This window comes from Balaenoptera ricei, chromosome 3, assembly GCF_028023285.1.
Source record: "Balaenoptera ricei isolate mBalRic1 chromosome 3, mBalRic1.hap2, whole genome shotgun sequence".
NCBI lineage: Eukaryota > Metazoa > Chordata > Mammalia > Artiodactyla > Balaenopteridae > Balaenoptera > Balaenoptera ricei.
In genome coordinates this window covers 16,264,917-16,292,054 of record NC_082641.1, presented here as the reverse complement: position 1 = coordinate 16,292,054, position 27,138 = coordinate 16,264,917, and the positions used below count along the sequence as shown (strand labels likewise).

Here is a 27,138-nt window from a genome sequence, read left to right as displayed (position 1 = left end):
TCCTCTCATTATGTAGTATATCAAATTGCTTTCAAAAGTACAGTAGTGATGTTTACATTTGCTTTTTTGTTCCACGGAGCTTTACTTACCACTTCTCATAATTGTCATAATAGAGATTCATAAACATATAATGCATAGGTAGATTAAAATGTATTTATGTATTTTGGGGATGCCATTCAAGATCATTTTTGTAAAGAAAACACTCATTCTACATATCTGTAATGCATTACAAAAGACACTTTCTTCACCTTCTACTCATGAATTATGCTTTGTTAAATAACTTGGCATAAAAGGCAAAGATGTTAATTTCATTTAAAAATCACACCAAATGGTGTAAAAGTATTAAGAAAACAACACCTTTTATATATTAATCAACTTGATTTCTAGAAGAAAGGCTAGTTAAAGTCTCTTTCTTGAGATCTGTGACTTGAAAATTAAGAAACTTTTGATAAATTAAAAATAAAACTTTAAAAGTATCCAGATAATTTATTCAGTGAACTGAAGCAAATATTAAAATCAATTATTCATCACAAATGAGAAAATTGAGACTCAAAATTAGATGTTTCACATAAGTGCATATTGTAAATAAATTGTCAAAAAAAAGAGAAAGCCTCTGTTTTCTGACTTTCCTTCCATTGCTCTTACAATGTTGGAGCTAAAATGGTATTGCTCTTTTTTAATATGTTAGGAAAGTTTTTGAGTCATTTTAATTTAAATCAATGAAAAATGTATCTTTGCCCTTAAAAAATATTATACATTTTAATTTATATTTGCCAGCTGACTAAAATAAATCCCAGTTCAAATCCAGTATAATTCTTACACAATTGGTGAGGTAAGTATTATTATTAACCCTAATTTATGGGGAGAGATACTGATAGAGAAAACCACCTTGCTCTGGGTCTTGTGATTTTTTTTTTCCATCCCCTACTTAGTTTTCTCAATTGAATAGAAGAATTATACTATGACTGATTATTTATATTCAGTTTTTTAAATCATTTATATTTTCATGTCAACCACCTTGCAATTCATTTAGGTATACATTTCCATTTGTGCTGATTTGCAAGGGTGAATTTTATGGAGTGAGAAAGTGATTCATCTAATGTTTTTTTACTAGATGGGATAGCTATAATCTTGAGTCATTATATTTTTTTCTAAACACATGTTGAAACATGCATATATAAACATACAGCAAAACATGCTACACAGTTTTATGTGTTTTCAATAAGCTAATAATCTTAGTCAAGCTTTTCTCTCCCAAATCCTGTCTTTTGTCTTCCAGAAATGTTTCTCAAGTTTTACTTTATTGTCCAGTTGTACTAAAACCTAAGTCCAAGTCCTCAGCATTCCTTATTTGAAAATCGAAATATTTTCCCCTCTGTTCTTTTTGCCACCATCCTTTTCTTCCTTATACCTCTCTTGGCATAGCTGCTAGAATTTTGTGTAGTGTCATTCCCAAGCTTGAATCACTGTCTTGCCTGGAGGTAAAGACCACATCCTAGAGCATCATCTGAAGGCCTATTAAAACCCATGCAAGCTCTGATTCAGTTGTTAATATTACTCATGTTCAATTGTGCCAATCTTATCCCCAAGCGTGGAGTAACTTTCAGTGACATACATTTTCAGCCATCTTCTTTCTTCTATTTTACTTCTATTTTACTTACTAAACAATTTCAGTACATACTTGATTGCTGTGATAGTTTGTGAAAACTTTTCAACCCTAGGGAGTATTTTGTTGAAATTGTGTGAGTCATATGTAGTAGAAAATCGATGTACACAATGTGCAGTAAGTTGTATCACATCTAACAAAAGCAAAATAAACACAAAAACAAATAAACAATTTGCACTTAGAGTGGAGTCCCTAATAGATCAGGTAGTGTAAGAGATCATACTAACTCAGGTCTGGGCACATACTCATGGTCAATTTTTGAGCATTTTAACACTCCCTAGGGCTTCATTTTTGTTGTTTCTATGTATATATTCTTTGAAATGATATATATATAATATATATTGATATATATGTTCAATTATATATATACATATATAGTTGAGAATTAAAAATACAAATATGTATGTCCCTGTAAAAATGCAGCGTGCAGGCTTATGCCTGGCTGTGTGTATGTATGCTTGTGTTTATTTCCAAAAGAACTTGCATGTGTTCTTTTCCTATCATCATCACCCTGCAAAACAGTATAATTTGCATTCAGAGCAAATACTTAAAACTGCCATGTTTTGTAATGTATATAATTTTCTCTCTTTCGATTAGGTAGGAAATGGTTGCCCCAGTTCACCAACTGTGAAGACCTAGGATCACACAACTACAGCTTTGCTTCTCCAAGTGTTTCAGGATGTAAATGTAGTCTGACCTTTCCCTGCTGGACAGTTAAATCATGGACACGCTAAACAATTTAATTTGGAATGTCCTTCCAAAAGATGCTTTGGCTTCTCTCTCGAATGCTCACTAAGCATTTGTAGCTGACAAGGAAAAGGAAGAAAACTGTGAACTGGAAAGTTATCTTACAATGAAAATTACGAGCACATCTTGCATCTGTCCAGTCCTCGTGTGTCTCTGTTTTGTGCAGAGGTGTTATGGAACTGCTCAACACAGCTCCATCAAGGGGACCAGAAACCAAACCAAACACATCGAAGGTGAAACCGAAGTCCACCACCGTCCCAAAAGGGGATGGGTTTGGAATCAGTTCTTTGTTTTAGAAGAACATATGGGACCAGATCCACAATATGTTGGAAAAGTAAGTTTTTCTTTATTGGTTTGTTTTTTCCTCTCCTGGGAAATTGGGAGGTGGGATGAGGGTGGAGTTGCAGTTGGATTTGAAGAGACATGGCACTTTAAGTGAATTATGTTATAGAATGCTATTTCTTATTCTAAACATTTTAAAATAATAATTATAAAAAATGAACTTCACCAATCATGTCACATCTCCCTAAACATCGGTCCATACAGACTAGACTGAATGTTCTTTACCAGCATATTACTCTTTCTGTTCTCTCATGTAAAATGGAGACACTTAATTAAACACACAATTCAGTTATTTCATCTTTATTACCATGAAGATATATTAGAATTCACCGTGTCATTTATTGGTATGTTGATACTTACAGTTTTTTTAATCTATTGCTATTGCACATGAGGCTAAAAAGAAGACACTATATACGGCATCTAATATATTTCTGCTAACTGTTACAGAGACGGTATTTGAATTTATGTCAGCCTTTAAAAACACATGGATATTTTTCCAATCCCCCAAATTAATTTCCATACAAATATCGATATATTTAAATATAGATTAAATATAAACTGGGTGTACAGGTTTTGTTAAAATCCCAAAAGAATGAAGTTGACAAAATGACCAGTAACTTCAGACCAACTTCCCTTTCTCTCAGAAATGCAGACAAGACAATTTAATGGCGTGTCAAACCCTTTAGGAAATTGTGCGCTCAGTAATAAGGGACAGTTTAAGCATGTGTCAAGGCTCCAGGGTAAAGAATAGAGTGAGAAGTAGAGAGACCTTCTAATAGATTACTGATTGTTGGAAGCAGGCACACTTAGGTTTGTTCAGTACCTATGGGAGAAGCAGCAATCACAGCAGTAGAATCTTTATGACTGCAGGCTCAGTGACTTCTGCCTCCCTGCTTGACTATTTATTTTCACTTTAACACTGTTAGTACTAAAAAAAAAAAAAAAAAAAAATAGTACTCCATCCAAGCCACAGTGCTTCCCTAATGTGTAGGCAGTACAGGAGCACAAGCCATCTGTTCTGCCCCTCTTCCAACACGGACTGGGTGGCAGCTATATTTTCCGTACAAGGCAGGAGCTACGGAGTCAGAATGTGAAACACAAAAAAGATCTGGAACAATTCTATCATTCTCTTATGTGCATATTAAAACAAGAAGGAAAACCCCTCATATTCATCCTATGCTTTTTTCCTACAGACTGTTCCATGAAGTAAATGTAGATAAATGTACTAAAGTAAAAACATAATATATTGAATTACTATAAAGTTATTTTTGTTATGAACTTCAAAATCCTTTTTCTATAATCCTCTCAATCCTTGAAAAGGAGGGAAACAAAAAAGGAACAGAAAAATGTTTCCTTTGTAGAGTACCAAAAGGAAAAAATATATATTATTAAAAAATTTTTTATGCATATTTATTGTCACTTTAACTAAAAAACGGAAACAAAAGTTGCTAGAAAAAGTTAGGGAAAGATCAGATAGCTTCTCATTTTTTGGTGGGTCACCTAGTTTGAGTGAAAAATGAAAGCTCAATCAGTAGATTAGTTGCAAACAGTCTTTCTGGGCTTGGGTGCCAATGAACATATGGTTGAGAGCTTGTTAGCCATCAGGAGGTGGTGAGGGCTGTGAATCTGTTCCTTTGTGGAGGTTCTGCGGAAATCGGTATCCATTCTGTTGTAGTATTAACAGACAAATTTAAAGGGTCACACCCAAAGGTGTGGCCCCCCTACTCCCTATCTGACCTGGGGCCCCTCACTCATTCATAATCTTTCTACTCAATATTCATCTGCCTTTATGAGCAATTCTAACTTGATTGTGTGGATTCATTCCCCTCATCCATAACCCCCTGCATACGTACAAACACATGTACATACATACATACATATACACCTACATACATATATATGTACATACACAACTGTGACAGTTCAAAAAAACCTGCAAAATTCAACAATCCATATGTACTTATAATAACCTCCTGTTCCATTATTTTTATTAGAGAAGAGAATTTATATTTCACACTTATAAATACATTCATAATGAACGAGAGCCATATATTTTCAAAGTGTTCCTGAATAGAAGATAGAATCATTACAGTTACTATAAGCATGAGACGGGAGTACCTCCAAAGAGCTGAAAATTATCTCCTTTACTCCCTTCTGTCACTGAAATTCCAGCAGGAATTTTGTCAACAGAAACAAAATAATAATCATATAATACAAAATAATAATCATACAATACAAGATAATAATCATACAGTAATCCAATGCAATATTTGTTATTAAAATAATATATTTTCTACATGAATTATATAAGTTTGTTTCCAGTCATCCTTGAGCTCTGGATAGTAATTTTTTGTATCTATAGTTATATTTCACATTATAAAACAACATCTGAAACTTTTGATAAGAGCTCGAGCCAAACTGTTTTGATACTTACCAATTTCTTTTATATTTTTTATAATAATTTTCTTTGACTTTTCTTAGTGATTGGGTTTATTATGAGGGAATTTATTTTGTTGACATTGGTCAATATGCATTATTCACTACTAAGAGATTTTTTTTTTTTTAATGAGGCTAAGGCCATGAACATACGGCAGTTTTAATGGTACATAGTATAACTATATATACATGTATAATACATACACCATCTCACCATTAAAATATATATATAATTATACATATATACAGATAAATATAATTGACAATCCATAATTTTTTTTCAGAGTGTAATGGCCATGAGAAATAAAATACCAAAACTAGTGTATGAATATATCTCACGGATTTAACCTCATGGACTTATTAAAGATCTTTTTAAATACTTGAAAGATTAGAGTAAGGAAGCTATAAGTAGTAAGTAAGTCCTTTCTTTTTGGAAAGAAAGGACTTTTGTTTGCAAGTAAGTCCTCTCTTCTTGGAAAAAATTATGGTAATGTCATTATAGTTTTACAACAAAAATGTTCTCTCTTTTCCAAAAATTATGTAAAAACTAATATAGACCATTTAATCTGTTTTTATTTTCAAAATTGAACAGAGCTGAATGAATTCCGTTATAACTAAGAACATAATTTTGTATAAAATATCACACACATCCTAAAGTGCAGGCCATGTATCACACCTAGCATTAGAGTAGACTCATTGCCTTCGTGAGATAGTAATGATTAGTGAGTAAAGAGCCGAGTTTGAGTTAAGGCTTCTCTGCTTATTATCTGTATTACAACTAGCAAGTGTCTTGATTCCCTGCATTTCTGTTTCCTTACACGTAATGCTGAGAAATACTGTTTGACATTTCTGTTACTAACTCAAGTGTGTTATAAAGTTTAGTTTATAGTTTAGATTATGGGTTAGTTAAACCATAGCCTGTGTGCAGATTCATCTAGTTGCATGTGCTGGTATTGCTTGCATATTAAAAAAAAAAAATTAACTATTGAAAAAATTTAAGCAATAATATTTTGTGATACATGGAAATGAAATGAAATCCAAATTCAGTTTCTGTAAATAATGTTTTATTGGAATACAGCCAGACTTACATTTACATATTGTATATGGCTGTTTTCAATCTACTATGGTAGAATTAGGTAGTGGCAAGAGAAATTACAGTCCACAAAGTCTAAAATATTTACTAATGAACATTTCCAGAAAATATTTGGAACCCCTCTTTGAGATATCTGCCTCACCTAGTAGACTGTGAATGCTTTGAAAGCAGGTTCTGGGACTACTTCATCTTCATTTGCACAGAATCTACCTCAGTGCCTATTGTAATGATCAAATGTGGTAATTCACTGGAAAGGGCTCCATAAACTATAGCCTTTTGTAGTCATGTTAATGGTTGTGATAATTATTTGAAATTATTGAGACAAAAATCTCTGTTTATAAACTCTCTGTTTATTCATCTCTGTTTATCAACTTGATGTTTTTATTTTTATTGTTTTGTTGCATTACATGCAGTAGTGTAATGAATGTCCTTTTACACACATCATTTAGCGTACATATAGGTGTATCTGTGGGAGAGATTTCCAGAGTGGGATTCTCATTTAAAAATAAATAAATCTTTAATTCTGGTAGATGTTACCAGATCCTCCTCCATAGGTGGTGGTGTATTTTGCACCTCTTTGATGTATGAGAATAAATATTTCTCTACAGCAGTGCCAACAGATAGGATTGTAAAACTTGGAATTTTACAAATATTATAGGTGAAAAATTGTATCTCTGTGTACTTTCAATTTACATTTCTGTTATTATGAGTAAAATTGATCACCTTTTCATAGTTGAAGGGATATGAATATTCCTTTTTTACTAACTGACGCTTCAGGCCCTTTTGTTAGTCTTTTTAACTTATACTTGTTGATATTTACATAATAGATGAAATAATTCTTTGCCAGTGATGTTACCAATAATTTTTTCACAGTTGCCATTTGCCTTTTGACTTTGTTTATAATTTTTGCTTTATAGAAATGTATTATTTTAATTTGATCATTCTTAGCATTCCTTTGACTGAAATTACATTTTTATTTGGTTTGGATTCCTCTGAAATTTGAGGATTTTGGTGTTCAGAATTAGTGACAGTAGATTAAAAATGCATTCTTAAGGTATTAATATCTACAGTTTATTACATATACTAGAAAATATTACTTAATGAATAAAAAAGATGGTGTAAAAGTGGAATTGCTTACTTTAGAGATCAGAAATTATAATTTAAAATACACATGATTTCTTATTTTTGGACACTAGCTACTGGCTGTATTGCATATATGTTTCATATTTACCAGTAGAATATATCCTAGTGTGCAGGTTGTAACTGCAAAGTATATTGACTCTTACTGGTACATGCTAGGAATATTTAAATATGTGTAACTATTAGAATTTAACTAAGGACATACATTGGAAATAATGTCTTTTAACACACAAGTGCTGGAAATGAGCTTCATATATTTCAAGTGATAATTGCTTGCGACTAGCTAGGTGTTCTGCTCCATAAATATATATTATTTTCATTTTAAAAACATTGAGGATGACTTCTTTAACCAAGAATTCTTGTATGAGAAATAAAGGAAACTCTATGTTTGCTTCAGTATATCTTTAAGTAGATATTATCCACATTGCATTATTTAGTAATTAAAGAGAATAGAATAAAAAAATCATAAACAAGAGGTAAGACACCAAAAACTGTGTTCCTACTTAGTAGCATGTTTTAGGCTAAGGTACCTAATCTATTAACAATGTTACATTAGGGTTTGGGCTATATTGACATTAAATATATATTTGACAATAAAAGTTAATAAGAACTTAGATTCTTTTCAGGATAAACAAATGAATTATAGTCTCCGTCTTCACTTCCCTTCATTTATGGTGTATGTTCTTATAAGTGTTAGAATTTTTTCTAGATATAAACTATAACATGGAGAAGATATTGCTTACATCTATGAAGAATTTAGTTACTAAAATTCTACCTCTCACTCCCCTCTTTACCCATGTCCTACATGTGTGAGTAGCGAGGTGTAGACTCTAGGCAATTATTCCCAATTTGCTTTATTAAAACAACAACAACAACAAGCATATAGAGGGTAAGAAAGGAATTCTAGCAGTATAAAGGAACTAAGACAACATCTTGCCAAATTCCTCAAGTAATAGAAGGCAATGATGCTCGAAACAGTTAAGTGACCTCTTCATGGGAAGGGGGATTAATTATGACAGTGCCAAAGAACAAATTGTAAGATATCTGATTCTTTAATGAAAGTCAGTTTCTAGTATATAGTGCATAAAATTCCCCTCTCATCATCACTGTTATTGCCATTAGTTTATATTTTTTTCTTTCTTTAAAAGAGCACCTTCAAATCTCTTTTAATATGAAGTACTGTAGCTTCAAATTAAATAAATGATTTTGAGGTTGAAGAGAGAATAAATCATGTATGAAGGAATGGGAAGGCTCAGGCTTTTCAGAAAAAGAAAAGATAGCTTTAATGTCATCATGAACTCTGAATTAAAAATTAAACACACAGCAAGAAAAGGTCCCAATTGTCATCTGATATTGTAAAGACAATAATTTTATGAATATTTTTACCATAACTTGTTTGAAATGGAAAACGTCCTGTATCAAAACATGACATTTGAATTTTACACAAGTGACAATGTGATGACATGATGTCATGTGAAATTAATTCATGGCATACAGTTCCATTATGGATATAGAAATTTCTCAATAGTCATCGTGGAAATTTAACTCTTTAGATCCGGTCCTAAAAGAAATTGGGTGCATAAAAGAGAAATTTGATTTTGCATATACTTCATTTAATTTGTAGTGATATAGAACCTGTTTCTTTTTTTTTTTTTTTAAGAGATCAGATTTCACTAAGTTTAATTTTACTTTTAGAGAAGAGTGACATTCTATCTGAACTGTTTAAAAATGTTGAAATTAATAGCATTAACACTCATTATATATAGTGTTTCTCAATGCTACACCAGAAAAATTTTAAGCATCATCAATACAAAGCAGTACCTATTATGAACACAATGTATGCATTTATTCACCTCGTGAACTTTTTATCACTGTGCAAATGCACCCACCTGTGTCTGTGTGTGTATGTGGGCTTGAGTGTTATCCATGGTGCTAAGCCAGAGGTGACTTTAACCCCTGGGGGTGTTTGGCAATGTCTGGACGCATTTTTCGCCCCTGATAAATTGTCTGTTTGTTTCATTTGGCATAATCACTATGGTTACGGCTCCTTAAAGGGTTCAGGAAAATGTCATAATGTGCTTTCAAATCAGAATAAAATATGAACATGAATATAGCTGTCTATATTAGTCTTTATATAAATGCAACTGCAAATAGAATTTATCATTTTAATTGGAAAAAAAAAAAAAAGGCCCACAAAGGCAAAAGGGCCAAGGGTCCCTGAAAGTTGTAATGTGGACCTGATTTTTGGTTGCAACAAGCAGGGATGTGGTGCTACTGGCATTTAGTTAGTAGAGGCCAGGGATGCTGCCACACATTCTGTAACACACAGGACAGCCCCCACCAATGAAGAATTATCCAGTGCAAAGTGGCAATAGTGCCAGCCTGGATCCGACATTGACACCCATAGAACACGTTTTTCTTGATCAAAATGTTTTTGAGTATATTGTCCATACTATTACATCACTCTAATGACATTTTACATGTGTCATTTATAATACACACACGAATGACTTTTAAACTTAAGTTTTTTAATGCAATCTGATGATTTATTTTTCTAAGCAATGATTTTATTCCATTGTTTATTTTGATTTCTAATATGCTTGGACTTATTACTACCAATTTATTTTGTATTTTATGGGCACTCTGTTTTCTGTTTGTTGTTTTGTTTTTTTCTCCTTTTATTCTACTATAATAACTTCTCTTGGGATTTTTCTCTGCTGGTTTGAAAGTTTTATGTTTTATGTTTTTGATGTTTGTGCTCGCTCTTAATTTTTTTGTGCATTCTTGACTTCACGTCAAAACTTAGTGTCTCTATCAACCTCCTATACAATGACATAGAATGACCACATTTTGATTACATTATTGTGTTTTCTACTTTTTACGTGCCTACTAGCCAAACTGTTTTTAAGCCACCCAATCACTCATTCTTCTTCTTATTGTTATTGTTGTTAGTATTAATGTATAAAGTATATACTTATTTATATGTTTAACATATTTAACAACTTTTTTACTCGCCTTTGCTTCTATATCAAACTTCTTGGGTTCAGTTTACTTCTTACTGAAATATGAGCCGATTTCTTTTTAACAGGTACTTTAGAAAGCTTAAATTTGATACCAGTACAGTTACCCTAAACAATATAAATATCTTAGGATGTTTAAACACTAATCACTTTCTCCTTTTTCATATTATATTTGTCTAGCATCTTCTTTTCTCATTTTTTAAAAGAAATTTCCAGATTTCTTTAATTATTATTAAAGTCATTTAAACATTGTCTTGCTTAGATTTACCCAACTTTACCAGTATCTTTGTTTGTTACTGTGTCTACCACTGTTCTTTCTCCTGGTTTGATTTACTTATTGCCTATATATGGCCTTTACTTATTTATTTATTTTTCTATTTAGCCTGAAAGCAGTAAAAGCTTCCTTTCTTTCTTTATTTGAAGGATTGTTTCTTGTGTATAGGATTCTAGGTTGAGTTTTTTCATTATCATTTTATTGAAGATATATTTTATATTGGACCCTATATTTGCTAATGAGAAATCTGCTGAAATTCCATTTTAAATTTCATCCCTTTCTCTTAGGTTGATTTCAGGATTATCTCTATGTCTTTTGTTGTCTGTAGACTTACTAATGTGCTTAGGCGCTGAAGATTTTTTTTTTATGAAGAGAGAGGACTTTCTATTTTTACTGGTCTATGTATTAATTAGCCAGAGCTTCCATAGCAAAATACTATAAACTGAGTGGTTAAACAACAGAAATTTATTGTCTCAGTTCTGGAGGCTGGGCGTCAAATCAAGATGTTGGCAAGGTTGGTTGCTTCTGTAGTTTCTGAGGGAAGGATCTTTTCCAAGCCTCTCTCCTTGGCTTGTAGATTGCTGTCTTCATGTTCACATGGTGTTCTCACTATATGGGTATCTGTGTCCAAATTTCCTTTTTTCATTAGGACATCAGTCCTCTGTAAAGATCCTATCTCCAAATAAGGTACTGGGGTTAGAATTTCAACATGTGAATTTTGTTGGTACAAAATTCAATCCATAACAGACTGAAATCAGTATTTTCTGTTTAATTATTAGGATTTTTGTACTTTACAGAAATATAGCATCCCATCTATTATTTTTTTGAATTTTCTTCTTCCTCATTTATTGTTTCATTCTAAAACTTCTATTTGATATAATTTCTCTCAGATTCATTTCTAGCATTCTAATCCTCTCTTCAACTAAGTTGAATAGTTAGTATATTCTTTGACTTAAACACAAATATTACCTAGAATATATTTTTAAATTTTTAGTTCTTTTTGGTTCCTTTTCTCCTTTTTATATGCAACCTCTCCTTTCATTTTGACCTCTATTTCTTCTCTTATGACTTTAATTATTGCAAGCCACCTATTTCAAAATCTTGTTCAAATTTTATTATTCTTTTTGTGCTTGATTAATTTGCATATTTCCTTTGTCTATCCACAGTCATGGAAATTTGATCCTGGTATGCCTTTTAAAATTTTATATTCACTTGTCTTCAATAGTGTGTGATAAGTGGGAATGAGGATTTTGATGGGATTTCTCTAAAATATAGCTTGAGGAATATCCATAGAGAGTCACTTATTTTTTTGTTTCCTGACAACAAATTGGTTTCATAAATCTGAATAAATTTTATTTTTATTTAACATTTTTTTTTCTTTTTTTCTTTTTGTTAGTTGAAGTATAGTTGATTTACAACATTGTATTATTTTCAGGTTTACAGCAAAGTGATTCAGTTAAATATATATTAATTTTTAATTTTTAACTATTGATTCTTATCCATACCTTTAATGAAAACAGCAACAAAAGAACACTAGCAATACAAAAATAAATCTTGTATACCTTTCTTCTGGGCTGCAAGTTTGGGTTTCAGTTTATCACAGGAAACTTTTTTTCTACCAAGAGCTCTTAACAGGCCACAAGCTTCCTTGCTATTTTTTTAAGCTAGTGGGTAGATAGTCTAATTTTCATTTCATGGAGTTTGTTTTCAAGTAGTCTTGCTTTGTTCAGATATCTCCCTTCTAATTTTATAGCTTGAGGGACTGAAAGTCATAGTTTCTAATCTCTAGGAGATGTAAAACCAAATCTTCGTGCTCATGGCCTGTATCCAGTTTAATTTTCCCCAAAGGCATCTGACTATCTGCCAGTTGCAAATGACTTTCCTGGTAAAAATCTTCTCTTCCTTCCTTTCTCCAGTGAATTACCTTTCAATGTTTCTGTCTCAGTTATATTGTACTTTAAATTTATAATTGTTTATAGTAAGAGATGTCTTTATTAGCTTTGTCTGCCATTTTTATTGTCATATGTTACGTCAGGTTTTTCTTTACACAAAAACAATCTTTGGATTAGATAATCTTTTTAATATTTCTTCTATATATAAATAATATTTTTTTACCATGATTCACTATTTTCATGCAGAAGTAAAATGAAAATCCAAATACTCCCAAAATGTGAAAGAGTAGAAATATGCATTCCAAAAAATCATATTGTACTTCATAACTAATTGTGGACTGATTTATTTCAACATGTATTGGCCCTAAGGAAATGAATAGTTTCAACATAGGTATTAGATTATTCTCAGGAAATGTTTCATTATTTTATTGATTTTTATCCAATGAATATTTGAACATTTAATTGCACCAGACCTCACATAACAAAAGCATTTAGTTTGAAGTTGAGCCTAGACAGTCTTCAAATACATCTAGTTTTTACTTTTTTTGAATTTCATAAAGAAAATACCAGGCATTTGTTACAAGAATCACAGAGTGAAATATAATGAATTTCTTTCCTCTAGGATTATTTATGTTTCCTATATATATATATTTTTTAATGTTTTAGCCATCTCTGCTTTTGTTTTTTATTATTTATTTATTTGGCTGCTTCAGGTCTTAATTGTGGCATGTGGGATCTTTCGTTGCAGCGTGCAGGCTCTTTGTTGCGGCACACGAGCTTCTCTCTAGTTGTGGCGCATGGGCTCTAAAGTGTGCAGGCTAAGTAGTTGTGGCATGCGGGCTTAGTTGCCCTGCTGCATGTGAGATCTTAGTTCCCCGACCAGGGATCGAACCCACGTCCCCTGCATTGGAAGGTGGATTCTTAACCACTGGACCACCAGGGAAGTCCCTATATATGGTTTATTTGTCACTATATTTATAGACATTAGAATGGTATATGGTGTGAAATCCTATTCTATGCTAAAAATAAAATAATATAAAATATAAAAAAATTAAAATATACTAACTTAATATAGTCTTCTCTTTGGTTTGCTTTGTTTGGAACCATAGCTTGATTTCAGTTTATTTATTTATTTTTTTCAAATTTTTATTGGAGTATAGTTGATTTACAATATTGTGTTAGTTTCAAGTGTACAGCAAAGTGAATCAGTTATACATATACATATATCCACCCTTTTTTTAGATTGTTTTCCCACATAGGCCATTACGGAGTATTGAGTAGAGTTCCCTGTGCTATACAGTAGGTCGTTATTAGTTATCTATTTTATATATAGCAGTGTGTATATGTCAATCCCAGTCTCCCAATTAATCCCTCCCCCCCTTACCCCTTGGTAACCATAAGTTTGTTTTCTACATCTGTAGCTCTATATCTGTATTGTAGATAAGTTCATTTGTATCCTTTTTGTAGATTCCTCACATAAGCAATATCATATGATATTTGTCAACTGAGTTTATTTTGACAAAGGTTGAAGACTAGGTCATATTCACTCATTTAAAATTTATTGAATACATCCTCAGTTCTCGTCACTCTACAAGGCATTGTGTATATAGTGGTGAATGAAGGAGGTATCTTGGGAGACATTGACATTAAGCCAACATTCATACAAATAAATATTCAACTATAAACTGTGATGAGGATTTTGAAAGTATGTTGTACTTGTGTGTAGTGTTAAACTTAGATTGGGGGTGAGGGAAGAACTCTCTGAGGAAGAACAGGCCAGGATCGAAAAATGAATAGGAGCTAATCACACCAAGTTGATGCTATGCTTGTGTATGACATTTGAGAATGGAGGAGTGTCCATTATGAAGGAGTAACACATATAAAGATCCTGAGATGGGAAGGAGTTTGTGTATTTGAGGGTCAAAGAAAGACCGGGTAACTCCAATTTAGGTAATGAGCAGTAGAGAAGAGAGAGATGAGGCTAGACACAATAGGACATGGATATTACAGGGTCTCTGGAATAAAGAACTGTGGGCTTCATATTTAGAGAAATGTGAAGACATTGTTGACTTTAAGAAGAAAAGGATGTGGCATCAATATATTTGTTGCTAAGCAATCGCTCTTCTATATGAGCAACAGAATTGCAGGGAAAAAGAATTCCAGGAAAATCAAAGGTAGGTTTCTGTAAAGGAGCTAATATAGCATAAAAAAGGGGGTAATAAAGCATAGTTTGCTTATTTACTTTTCCATAATGATTTAAGGGATACTATATTTATGGACCATATAATGTATTATCGACTCAGGGCAACACTTGACACATACTTGCAACACATATATAAGTAGCAAGAAGTAGCGGAAGGAACATTGGACAGGTAGCCTTGATTTTTCTACTATGTAATTTTTTGACCTGGGTAAATCCAAACTTTCAGAACAAAGTTTTATTATGCACATTAAAGAAGTGAATGAATGAGATGATTGCAAGAATCCTATTTCATTTTGAAAGTTACTGCTTCAACGTAAATTCAACTGTTAAAAAACTAACAGCATGCCATACACTGTGCTAAATGTGGATATTATACTAATGAAACATACAATCTTAATAATTAATGAAATGAAGGCAAGAAGAGGTGATTTCAAGAACAAATGATAGCATCACAGTACTAGTGGTGCAGTAGAGGTGCTAAACATAGTGGATCATGGTGCAAGGGGAGGAGTAATATACTTGACTTAGCTTCATTTAGGGAACGCTCCTCAGAAGAGGAAGAATTTGACTAATATTTTGCCATCAATAGAAAATGGGACAGGTAAAGTATATTGGTTAAGAGAGACCTGCACTGGAATTTTAGGAATGACATATCAAAAGTATATAAGTAGAAATTAAGGATATACAAGCACAGCAGTTGGAGCACAGATCACATGTTGAGAAGTGGAAGTGGGGCTGAAGCTAGACAGCATGACAGGCCACCGAGGGCCAGTGCTGGTTGGAGATTCAAAGGAGAATATAGTTTATCTCCAAGTGTTTGGGAATGAATTGAAGGATTTTCAAGTGTGAAGTGACATGAGACATACAGAACAAGTTTGAAGGCAGAGAGGATGCTTTACCATTGCATAAATCTAGACTTGCATCTGGTAATTGCAGAATAATTGGAGAGAGTAAATAGATTAAAACTTTTTTATTTTAGGATGTAGAATTGACAAGACTTTGCATCTGTTGAGAGTGAGAAAGGGGGATGCAGGGCTGTTTGAAGATGTTGGGCAGGCACCTCCTTAAATTGGGGGGCGACAGCTAAAGAGTAAAGGAGGAGGATCACGTCTGGGAGTGATGGTGATGGAGCTAGGTTTGGATAGTCTATGTCCCAGGTGCTTCGTGGGCATGCAGGTGGGCAGGTATGGAGAGATGCAGAACACTGGAAGAAGGATGCAGGCTAAAGGGTAGAAATGGGAGATACTGGGGTTTAAGTGGTGATTGAAGCCCCGCATCAAAATTTAGGGAAACATACATGGACTTCTGGCTCAGAATGGAATTCTGTGGAACAAAATGTTATAAGGGAAAAGAGAAAACTTGGTCTAAAGTTTGCAAATAAAATTCAAGAGGACTTAGAAACAATGGAACAGAAATGGAATCAGAGTCGATAAATAGGGAGAAAATCTCAAGAAGGAGCAAGCGATTGACGAAATCTGAAGCATGAGTGAGAATAAAATAGCACTGTATTGTATACTTACAAGATTGCTAAGAGGGTAGAATTTATGCTGTTCTTATCACAAATAATAATAACAACAACAAAAGAGGGCAGGAGGAACCTTTTAGTGGTGATGGATATGTTTATGGCATAGATTGTGGTGATGGTTTCATGGATGTATACTTATTTTCAAACTCCTCAAGGAGTACGCATGTATAAATATGTATAGTCTTTGGGTTTAATCATACGTCAATAAAGTGGCTTTAAAAAATGAGTAACAGTAAAATATTTAAAAAATGAGAATTGTATTTCCACAGCTAATTTTTTACCCAGGAAGTTATTTTCTCTGAAGAACCTTATTATTTACAGGAGTCTGGCCCATATTCAAGAAGATCCAGTAGTGATAGAGAAGGAGGCAGTAAATTAACATGAATCCATGTAGTCTTTACTTATTCGTAATAGAGCTATTCATCTTCTTCAGAATATCTAGTTGGTGCCCTCTAGCCATTACCAATCCATAGCATCTAAAAATTTAGGTATTCCTCAAAATGCTACTCATCCTGAACTCTTCTCATCTGCCTTAGTGATTGACATGTCTGTGTTGGTTAGTAATACCCTGCTGGCTGTTGAAGGAAACTATCTGGAACTAGTTTAATATGGGAATTGATTTGCCAGCTTGCATACCTGAAGAGTAGGACAGATTCCAGGCAAAGGCAGAATCAGAAATACAAATGATGCGATTAGGATTCTAGCCAATCCCCTACAGCTGCACACTCAGAAAGTATGTGAAGCCCGAGTCCCAAAATTGGCAGGCAACAGTTCAATCAGTTTCTATGCTCTGTTATAGAAAGGATTTCCTTGCTTGCAGCTAGATAGAGAGTTTAAGTGCCCAAATATTTTTCAGATCCACATTTTAGGTTCTGTCTTTTAAAGCCTCCCATTTCTAGGTACTACTTTCTCTATGAATCAGAGTCCTATTGTTGAAACAAATCTACATTAGTTAACAAATATATATATATGTGTGTATATATATGTGTATATATATATATATATACACATATATATACACACATATAATAATAAGATAAATTCATTTTATGGAGAAGGCATAATTTCTTTCAGCCTTATTGGACTACTGTTCAAGCACATACTGAATTAATGACAGTCAACCTGTGCTGAATAACTTAAGTCTGGATTTCTGATTTAACCATGGGGAAAGTTGAATTATCATAATGTGTTTAGACCGGAGCTGTCCAGCAGAACTTTCTGCAATTATAGTCCCGTTTTATATCTTCACTATCCATTATGGTAGCTACTAGCCACATGTGACTGTTGAACATTTCAGATGTGGCTATTGTAGTTCAGGTTCTGAATGTTTGTTTTACTAATTTAAATTTAAATAGCTACTTGCAATTTTTGATTAAAATGTTGGACGATGCAGGTTTAGACCAATTAGATAGGAAACCTAGCCCCATGTGCATAATATACACAAAAGTATGAGTCTGTGAAGGTCACATACAATTATAGGCAGACAGAATGAGATTAAACACTGTGGATCTAAAAGCTTGATTCGAATATGTAAAGAAGGTTATGAAGACTGGGAGGGTCAAGCCTGGCTCTCTTCCCCTTGGTTTCAGGCATCAGGCATTTTTATTGTTCAAATCGTTTGTATCTGTGGAGGTGTGAGTGGGTGTTGCCCTCAAAGGCATGATTTAGTAAATCATTTTCTCGACTGCAACAGAATGTGACTCAGTAACTTAAGTGTAAAAGTAACTTTCCAGATGATTATTGGCTAGATCACAGAACTGGCAGAAAGGCCAGTGAGTCAGTGTTGAATTAGAGCAGGAACCAAGGGAAGTTGAGTGGCTATAAATGAAGCCAAGTTGATAGGCCAGGGACAGTTGAGTCAGAAGATTGCCATTGACACTTCTGTCCTCAATATGCACTGCTACTGTTCGTGATAACACAACTACAAATAATATCAAATCTGTCCCTTGGTCTTTGTGTCACTTGGTCACGTTTCAAAGCTCCAGACAAGAGAGCGTATGTTGCCTCAGCCTAAGTCACGTGTCAGTGGTCTGGCTGCCCAAGTGGGGCAGATGCAGTCTGGCTCCTGAAGTTTACATAATTGAGGCAGAACTGTCTCCTACCAAAGTCTCGCAATGGGGTATCAATGCTTGCAAAATAAGATGGGGTTCCATAAAAGATACACTTATACACACATGCACACACACATTTGGCACACTGTGTGGGAAAGCTCATTATATTTGACTTTTGTTTTATTTCATTATTTTATTTTACCTATTGCGTCACCAAGATATAGTAAATGTCATTCATTCTATTTGAAAATAAAGAGACTCAGAATAATTATAGATCACTCTTTCTTTTTTGAATTCACTTCAATGTCCACCAACTTTGTATATGTATGTTTGTATATATGTATATTTATATATCTGTGTGTGTGTGTGTATAAAGCTAAAAGTAATGATTCGTAAACTTGTTCTACAACATCTTGTATGCTCAGTAATTGCTTGTTCAGTTCATTAGCTGCTTTGCATGCATGGGTTCTTTCTATTGTTATATCAAAATTATAAGAAGTATTAAATATATGTATAGTGTTCAAAGCAATAGAAACTACTTTTAGTTAAAATAGGAGGACATTAAGCAGAAAGGAAATACTATAAGAGAGACATAGATATTTTACTGGAAATTACATTTCCCTCTTAAATATGACCTATGTTATGGTCCCATGCCGTTTTTTTTTTTTTCTTCTTCTTCTGGCATTGCCATTGTTATTCTTGTTCTTTGAACCCTGTTATTATTGTTCCATTGAATTAAATTGACCATGAGGAGTTTTTAGTTTTATTACTATTTTTATAAACATTGAGATGAGGAAGGGTAAAATAATATCTAATTACACATTGATTATCGGCACAAATAACACTAAGTAAATATTTATGTTGGGGTGGGTGGAGCGTCAGTGCAGTACAGCTGTGAGGGACTAAAGACTCTCTCTGGAGAGCTCTTAATTTGCCTAGAAGTTATTTCTATTCTGTGCTTTACAGCTGCACTTTCCTTAGTGTCTACAGACACTAAGGAAATGTTAAAATAACAAGAATGAAGGTACAGAAAATCCTACATTTGGGTTAATGTATTAAAAACAAAGCTTTGATCTGGTATATATTACTAGAAGACAAATATTCATAAGGTAGATACCCATAGTTTTCAACCTTCTTTGAATATTAGAATTAGATGGGAAGTTTTTAAAAATCCTCAAGCCCAGGGTGAACATCCGATCAATTAAGTCAGAAAATCTGAAAATAGAACCCTGATATCAGTATTTTTCAAGCTACCAAAATGCTCCTAAATTATCTTTCAGAACTACTGGTCTTTAGGTTCGTTTTACTAATGATACATGAGGATACCTTGAATAAAGTGACAAGAATCTTTAATTGTGTTGTAAATTGCTACTTTGTTTTAGAAATTGACATCTATAAATGAATGCTTAATGTAACATATATGTGCTTAATCTCATGGTCTTGAATAATTCCTCTTTTAAAAAGAGGAATTAAATGAGCCCAAGTATTTTTTTCTCTACATATATGTCTTCATAACACCTTTATTATTTTAATATGCTTATTTTTATTTGTACTGATATATAATACATGTACATAGGGAAAAAAGGCAAATGGTACAAAAAGTTATCACAAAATTGATATTCCTCTTTTTCCCTTCCATTCCCTTCTCACAGCTTTTCTTACAGATAAAAAGCAATCTGTAATATTTTAGTTCTTTTATTTTAACATGACTAGACTTTATCTTGATTTCCTGCTATAGTATCAATATATGAGGATCTACTACTTTAATATTCCTGCCTCTTTTCCCATTTTTCCCATGTCATCTATCATTAATTATATAGTTCTTCCCTTGGTTGTCTTTTTATTTAAAATATGTAAAATACCGACATGTTTATTCCTACTCTTGTTAACTATAGATAGGCTATAATTACTTCCCACCTTTTAGAATGGAGATACAGAAAACCCTACCACTGTACAGAAGACCTTGAGATAGATGATGAGAAAGACCTTGAGACAGATGATGAGAGTTTGAGGTAATTTCATCACTATCTCCTTTTGTTAGTTGCCTCAGACATCATAAGTTTTTCTTAAAAATGTTTTACATTTGGACTTCTCTGGTGGTGCAGTGGTTAAGAATCCGCCTGCCAATGCAGGAGACACTGGTTCGAGCCCTGGTCCGGGAAGATCCCACATGCCGCGGAGCAACTAAGCCCGTGCGCCACAACTACTGAGCCTGCACTCTAGAGCCCACGAGCCACAACTACTGAAGCCCGTGTGCCTAGAGCCTATGCTCCGCAACAACAGAAGCCAGCGCAATGAGAAGCCCACGCACTGCAACGAAGAGTAGCAGCCAAAAATAAATAAATAAATAAATTTATTAAAAAAAAATTTTTTTTACATTTAGTTTTTCCAAGAATGTGCACTTTTGTTCAGAGAGGTTAATGGCTGGCCGTTGAGTGTTCTGCTTGGAGACATCAAGTACTTTTCCATAATTTTTCCATGTACCTTTATGTTTTAGAACTCCATCTCACCCCTACCCTCCATTATACTTAGCATTTTTGACTCCTAAGCTTTTCAGGAAATATGCAGGACAAGGCAAAATCCTGCATGGCAGGGCTCTTCCACACGTGTTTAAGGATATAGTTTCCTTTGTCTTTCAATGTTAGTCATCATCGTTTCATTTATAATTTGTCGTTGAGGAACTTACTAAAATGTCTTTTGTGTTGGGAGCAAAACTTACCATCTTTAATTTGCAAAGTATTTATATATTTTAAATACTTCTTAGAGTTTAATGAGGCTTCAGGAAGAAGAAATAAAATGTTTTTTTTCTCAATCCGTCGTCTTGAGCAGAAAGACCTCAGGAAACCTCACATGAAGGAAAATATGTATTGTCTGTGCTTTAATGTTCCTTGAAAATGATAGGTGGTTTGCAAACTTTACATGTGCTAAATATTGGGGCTATACAAATGTGTGAAAGATACATATATCAGCATTGCTGTCAAAGCCAACTAAATAGTCACCAATTTTAACATATTGACTTCACTGATTTCCATTGTGTTAGATCTTAGACAAGAGGGGAAAAAAATCCCCTGGGACAGTAATGTAGCAGTGAAGGTATTATCATGCATTTTCACATCAGCAAATAATTGTGTTTACATACGCTATGTAAAAACTATATATTCTACTCTCCTTTTCTGTAACTTTTAATGATAGTTTATCATTTAATGTATGCTTTATAGTGTATTTATCTGAACATCCAAATTACAGAATTTAATTAACATCTGTACTTAAAGAATTAGCAGAAATAGAGCTTTCAAAGACCCTAAGATTTATCTATTAGTTTTGGAATGAGTGGAAATTGATTCTTAACATCTGATACAGTTTACACTTAAAATTCTGATAAAAGCATGGAGACAAATTTGATGATCTTTAGAGATTTCTTCTAGATTTGCATAAGACTTAAGATGAAGAATTATTCATGGTAGTAAGCAGAGACTTTGTTCATGCTGCCTGCTCCCACCCCAATTACACAATAAAGATGCTTATCCATTAAGAGTATTGCCAAAGTTCTGGAAACTCATCAGGATTATTTGGGTTTTTTTCCAACTAAGTATACCTATTTTAAAATTAAAGAGATAATTATATGTCCACATGCACTTGTAAGAAATAATACAGAGGGATATCTCTTGAAAATTCTGTCTGCCCACTTCCTCTTAATGGTAATATTTTGCAAAACTAGAGCATATTGTCACAGCCAGGATACTGACATTGATACAATTCATCAATTTCATTCAGATTTCCCAAGCTCTCCTTATACTGTTGTGTGTGTGTGTGTGTGTAAGTTTTATAAAAATGTTGTCTGCGTAGCTTCATGTATCCCCACCAGCACAGTTCCGCTACTGAACACTTGCAACACCTCATGATCCCTCATGTTGCCTTTTGTAACCACACCAATTTTACTCCTGCTACCACCTCATCTCCCTCACTCCCCAACTATGTTTAACCCCTGACAAACAGTAAAAATTAGCTTCTTTCTTCTCTACGATTTTGCCATTTAAAACATGTTATAGAACTAGAAATAGAAAAATACAACATACAATATGTAACCTTTTGGGACTGGCTGCTGTTCGTTTGATGTAAGTCTGGAGATTCACTCAATTTGGTGCATGTATCAATAGTTTGTTCCCTTTTATTGCTGAATAGGACTCCATGATAGACCTGTGCCACCGATTGGTTAACCATTCATCAGTCGGGGGACATCTGGGCTGATTCCAGTTTGAGCTATACAGTAAATCTGCTATGAACATTTGTTTTTAGCTGTTTGTGTGAACATGCATAAGTTTTCATTTCTTTGGGACAAAAGCCAGGATGTGCAGTTGCTGAATTGCATAGTAGTAGCATGCTTACTTTTTTAAGGAACTGCCGGACTGTATTCTTCAGTGGTTGTGTTATTTTATATCCTCGCCAGCAGTGTATGAGTGGTCCAGTTCTTCACATCTTCCCCACCATTTAGTGTTGTTGCTATTTTTTATTTTAACATTTTGATAAATGAGTAGTGATATCTCATGTGGTTTTAATTTTCTTTTTCCTAGTGGATAATGATATTTAACAGCTTTCCACATGCTTATTTTCCATCCGCATCTTTGGTGAAATGTCTGTCCAGGTCATTGCTCATTTTCTATTTGTTTTTTTTTTAACTGTTAAGTATGAGAGTTCTTTATAAATGCTAGACAATATTTGTTGGATACGTAGTTTACAAATCCTTTCCCCAGTCTCTAGGGAGCAACTAAATTATCTTTTAATTCTCTTCACATAGGCTTTCACAGAGAAAAAGTTTTTAATTTCAACAAGGTCCAATTTATGAATATTTTTCTTTTATGCATCTTGCTTTGGTGCCAAATCTAAGAACTCTTTTCCTAGTGCTATGTGCCAAGATTTTCTCCTCTTTTCCCCCCACAAGTTGTATAGTTTTAGGTTTTACATATATGTCTACAGTGTAATATGAGATAACTTTGTATACAGTGTGAGGTTTAGGGCAAGGTTGTTTTTTGTTGTTTGCCTGTAGATATCCAGTTGATCCAGCACAATTTATTAAAAAGACTATCCTTCCCTCTTTGAATTGGTTTTGCACCTTTGTTAAAATTCAGTTGAGCATATTTGTGTCAGTCAATTTCTGGCTCATCTTTTCTGTTCCATTGATCTACATGTCTCTTTCTCAACCAATAGCATATCTTCTTGGTTACTGTAGGTATATGGCCAGCATTGATATCAAAGATAGCAAGGTTTCTTCTTTGTCAAGATTGTTTTAACTAGTTAAGAGCCTGTGTCTTCCCATAGAAATTTTGGAATAAGTTTGTTTATGTCTATACAAGATCTTGCTGGAATTTTGATATGCATTATATTAAACCTATAGATGAATTTGGGAAGAATTGACATTTTACTATGTTAAGTATTCCAGTTTGTGAACATGATATCTTCATTTAGTCTTTGATATCTGTCATCAGCATTTTGCAATTTTCAGCATATGGTACATAAAATACTTTGTGCATATTTTATCACTGTGCAATTTATTAAATTTATGATTTTCCTTGGAGTGATTATAAATGGTATTGTGTTTTAATTTCAGTTTCTGCATGTTCATTGTTCCTATTGATTTGTGTTTGTTCATCTTCTAGCCTGCAAACTTGCTAAACTCATTTATTCTAGGAGTTTTTTTTCTTCCATTTGTTTGTTTGATACATTTTCTACATAAATAATGATGTCCTCTACAAACAGGGAGACTTTTGATTCTACTCCTTGATGTGTGCATTTTTATTTCCTTTTCTTGCCTTCGTGCTTCACTGGCTAGCACTTAAGTACTATGCTGAATTAGAGTGATAAGAGATGGCGTTTTTGCCATGTTCTTATCTTAGTGGAAAAGTATTCATGATATGAATATGATGTTAATTGTAGGTTTATTATATAGATGCTGTTTATCAAGTTGAGTTAATTCTTCTGTATTTCTAACTTGCTGAGAGTTTTTATCATGAACAGATGGAGTTTGCCAGATGCTTTTCTGCATTGATTAGTATGTTTTTTCCTTCCTTATCTTATTGACATGGTGGTCTACATTTATTGATTTTCAAAAGTTGAACCAGCCTTGCATACCTGGACTAAATCCCAATTCATCTTTTATACATTGATGAATAAATTTATTAAGATTTTTTTGAGGACCATTGCATTCAATTTCATGAGAGATACTAATAATTAGGTTGTTTTCGTATTGACTTTTGTTTTGGTATCAGGGCAATATTGCCTTGTTAAATTAATTAGAAAATGTTCCCTCTTCTTATGTTTTCTGAAAGATATTTTGTAACATTGAGATTAATATTGATATTAAATATTTGGTAGAATTACCCAGTGAAAACTAGACTTCCAACATAACGCTACTGTCTGGGAGCTTTTAATCGTGTATACAATTTCTTTGATGGTCATAGACAATTCAGATAATCTTTTTCACTGTGGTAGTTTGTGGTTTTCAAGGAATTGATCCATTTCTTTTAAGTTTTCAAATATATGAGCATAAAGTTTTTCATAGTATCCCCTTATTATCTTTTTAAAGGCTGCAATATCTGTAATGTTATCCCATCTTTGACACTGAATTAGTGATTTTTGTCTTCCTGCTTTTTTAAAAAAATATTTTTTAGTCTTCCTAGAGGTTTATCAGTTTAATTGATTTCTTGAAGAATCAGAATTTTGTTTCATCAATTTTTCTATTTTTTTCTTGTCTTCAATTTTATTGACTTCTGCTCTTATCTTTGTTGTTTCCTTCCTTCTATTTACTTGAATTTATGTTTCATTTTTTTCCCTAGGTCTTGAAGTAGAAACTTAAGTTATTGATATGAGACCTTATCTCATTTCTAATGTAAGCATATAGCTATAACTTTCCTTCCTAGCACCACTTTAGTTGCGTTCCACATATTTTGATCTGGTGTATTTTGTTTTCATTTAGTTATAAATATTTCTTATTTCCTTTGAGACTTCCTCAAAGGAAATAATTTGTAAATGTCTTTTAAAATCTCCATGTATTTAGAGATTTTTCTGTTTTTTTTCTGTTGTTCATTTTCAGTTTGATTCCATTAAAATCAGATAACACATTCTGTATAATTTCAATATGTTTTTAAATTTTTTGAGTTTTGTTTTGTGGCCCATGATATGGTCTATCTTGGTGAATGTTCCATGGGTACTTGAAAAAAAATGTATATTATGCTGTTATTTTAAAAGAGTGTTTTATATATGCCAATCAGATCCTTTTGGTTTTTCCTATAGTTCACATATGTATCCTTGCTCATTTTCTGTCTGTATTTCTATCAGTTGATGAGAAGGGGGTGTTGAAGTTCCCAACTCTATCAGCTTTTGTTTCATGTATTTTTGAAGCTCTCTTGTGCATCCATATTGAGAATGTAATGTCTTCCTCATGGTCCTTTTATCATTATTTTTGTCTCTTGTACTTTTCTTTGCTACAAAGTCTCTTTTGTCAGATACTAAGATAACCACTAGTTTTTTTTTAATAAAATAATATTTCCATGCTATCTCTTTTCCATTCTTTTATGTTCAACATCTACCTATGTCATTTAATTTGAATTGAGATTTTTGTAAGCAGCATATAGTTGGATTTTGTTCCATTGTTCAGTCTGCTTTCTCTATATTATCATTATTATATTTAAGACATTTTCATCTAAGGTAATTATTGATATGTTAATCAATAAGAGTTCAGTTTTCTTATACATTTTCTATTTGTTTTCTCTGGTTCTCATTTGTCTGTTTCTTTTTACATGCCACTATGTGGGTTCATGAACATTATTTAGGAGTCTGTCAATTTATTTGTAGTGTTTTTGTGTGTATCTCTTTGTATAGTTTCTACTGTAGTTGATCTAGTTGTTACCATATATATATATATATAATATGTGGCTTATGAGAGTCTACTAATGTCAACATTTTACCATTTTGAGTGAATGCAGAAACCTCATTTTCATTTTGGTCCCTTTATTTTCCTTACTTAAAAATATTATATTCTTGGATATCAGATGATGTTATAATTTTTGTTTCAATATGTAAATATGATTTTAAAAATTCACAAGGAGAGGAGAACCTATTGTATTTATTTGTATTTCTCTTTTTTTTTCCTTATTACTCTGCCTTCCTGATGCTTCACAATTACTTAATCTGTTATTTCCTTTCTGTTTGAAAACTTTCTTTCGCCAGTCTATAAGATTAGGTCTAATGTCAACAGATTCTTTTTGTTTTCCTTCATCTGAGAATGTTTTTACTTCCCTTCATTCTTGAAGGATATTTCTGCAACATAGAATTCATAGTTGACCGTGCTTTTCTTTCAAACTTTCAAAATAGTGTACCACTTCCTTCTAGTCTCCCTTATTTCATAGGAGAAATCCACTGTCATTTGAATTGTTTTTTCTCTAAAGGTAATGCATCATTTCTCTCTGGCTGCTTCTAACACTTTATCTTTCATTTTCAGAAGATTAATTATAATAAATCATAGTGTGGATTTCTTTGCCTTTAACTTGTTTGGAGTTTTCTCAGCTTCTTGGATCTGCTGGTTGTGTTTTTAACCAAATCTGGGAAGTTTTCCATCATTATTTCTTCATAATCCTTCCAGCTTCAGTCCTTGCACCTCTCCTCTTAGAACTGTAGTAATATATCTGTTAAATCTTTTGTTATTGCCTCTTGGGTCCCTGAGGCTCAGTTTATTATTTTTTTTCCAGACTATTTT

General features: G+C 33.0%; 1 protein-coding gene across 1 annotated transcript in view; it reads left to right on the top strand.

Annotated features, from left to right (window-relative positions):
* The first annotated feature begins 2,519 nt into the window (after window positions 1–2,519).
* The window catches only part of CDH18 (cadherin 18), a 328,121-nt gene continuing 303,502 nt past the window's right edge, over window positions 2,520–27,138 (top strand). Inside the window, exon 1 of the mRNA XM_059919221.1 lies at window positions 2,520–2,747. Within this exon, the coding sequence (XP_059775204.1) occupies window positions 2,520–2,747 (228 nt within the window). The remainder of the gene's footprint in view (window positions 2,748–27,138) is intronic.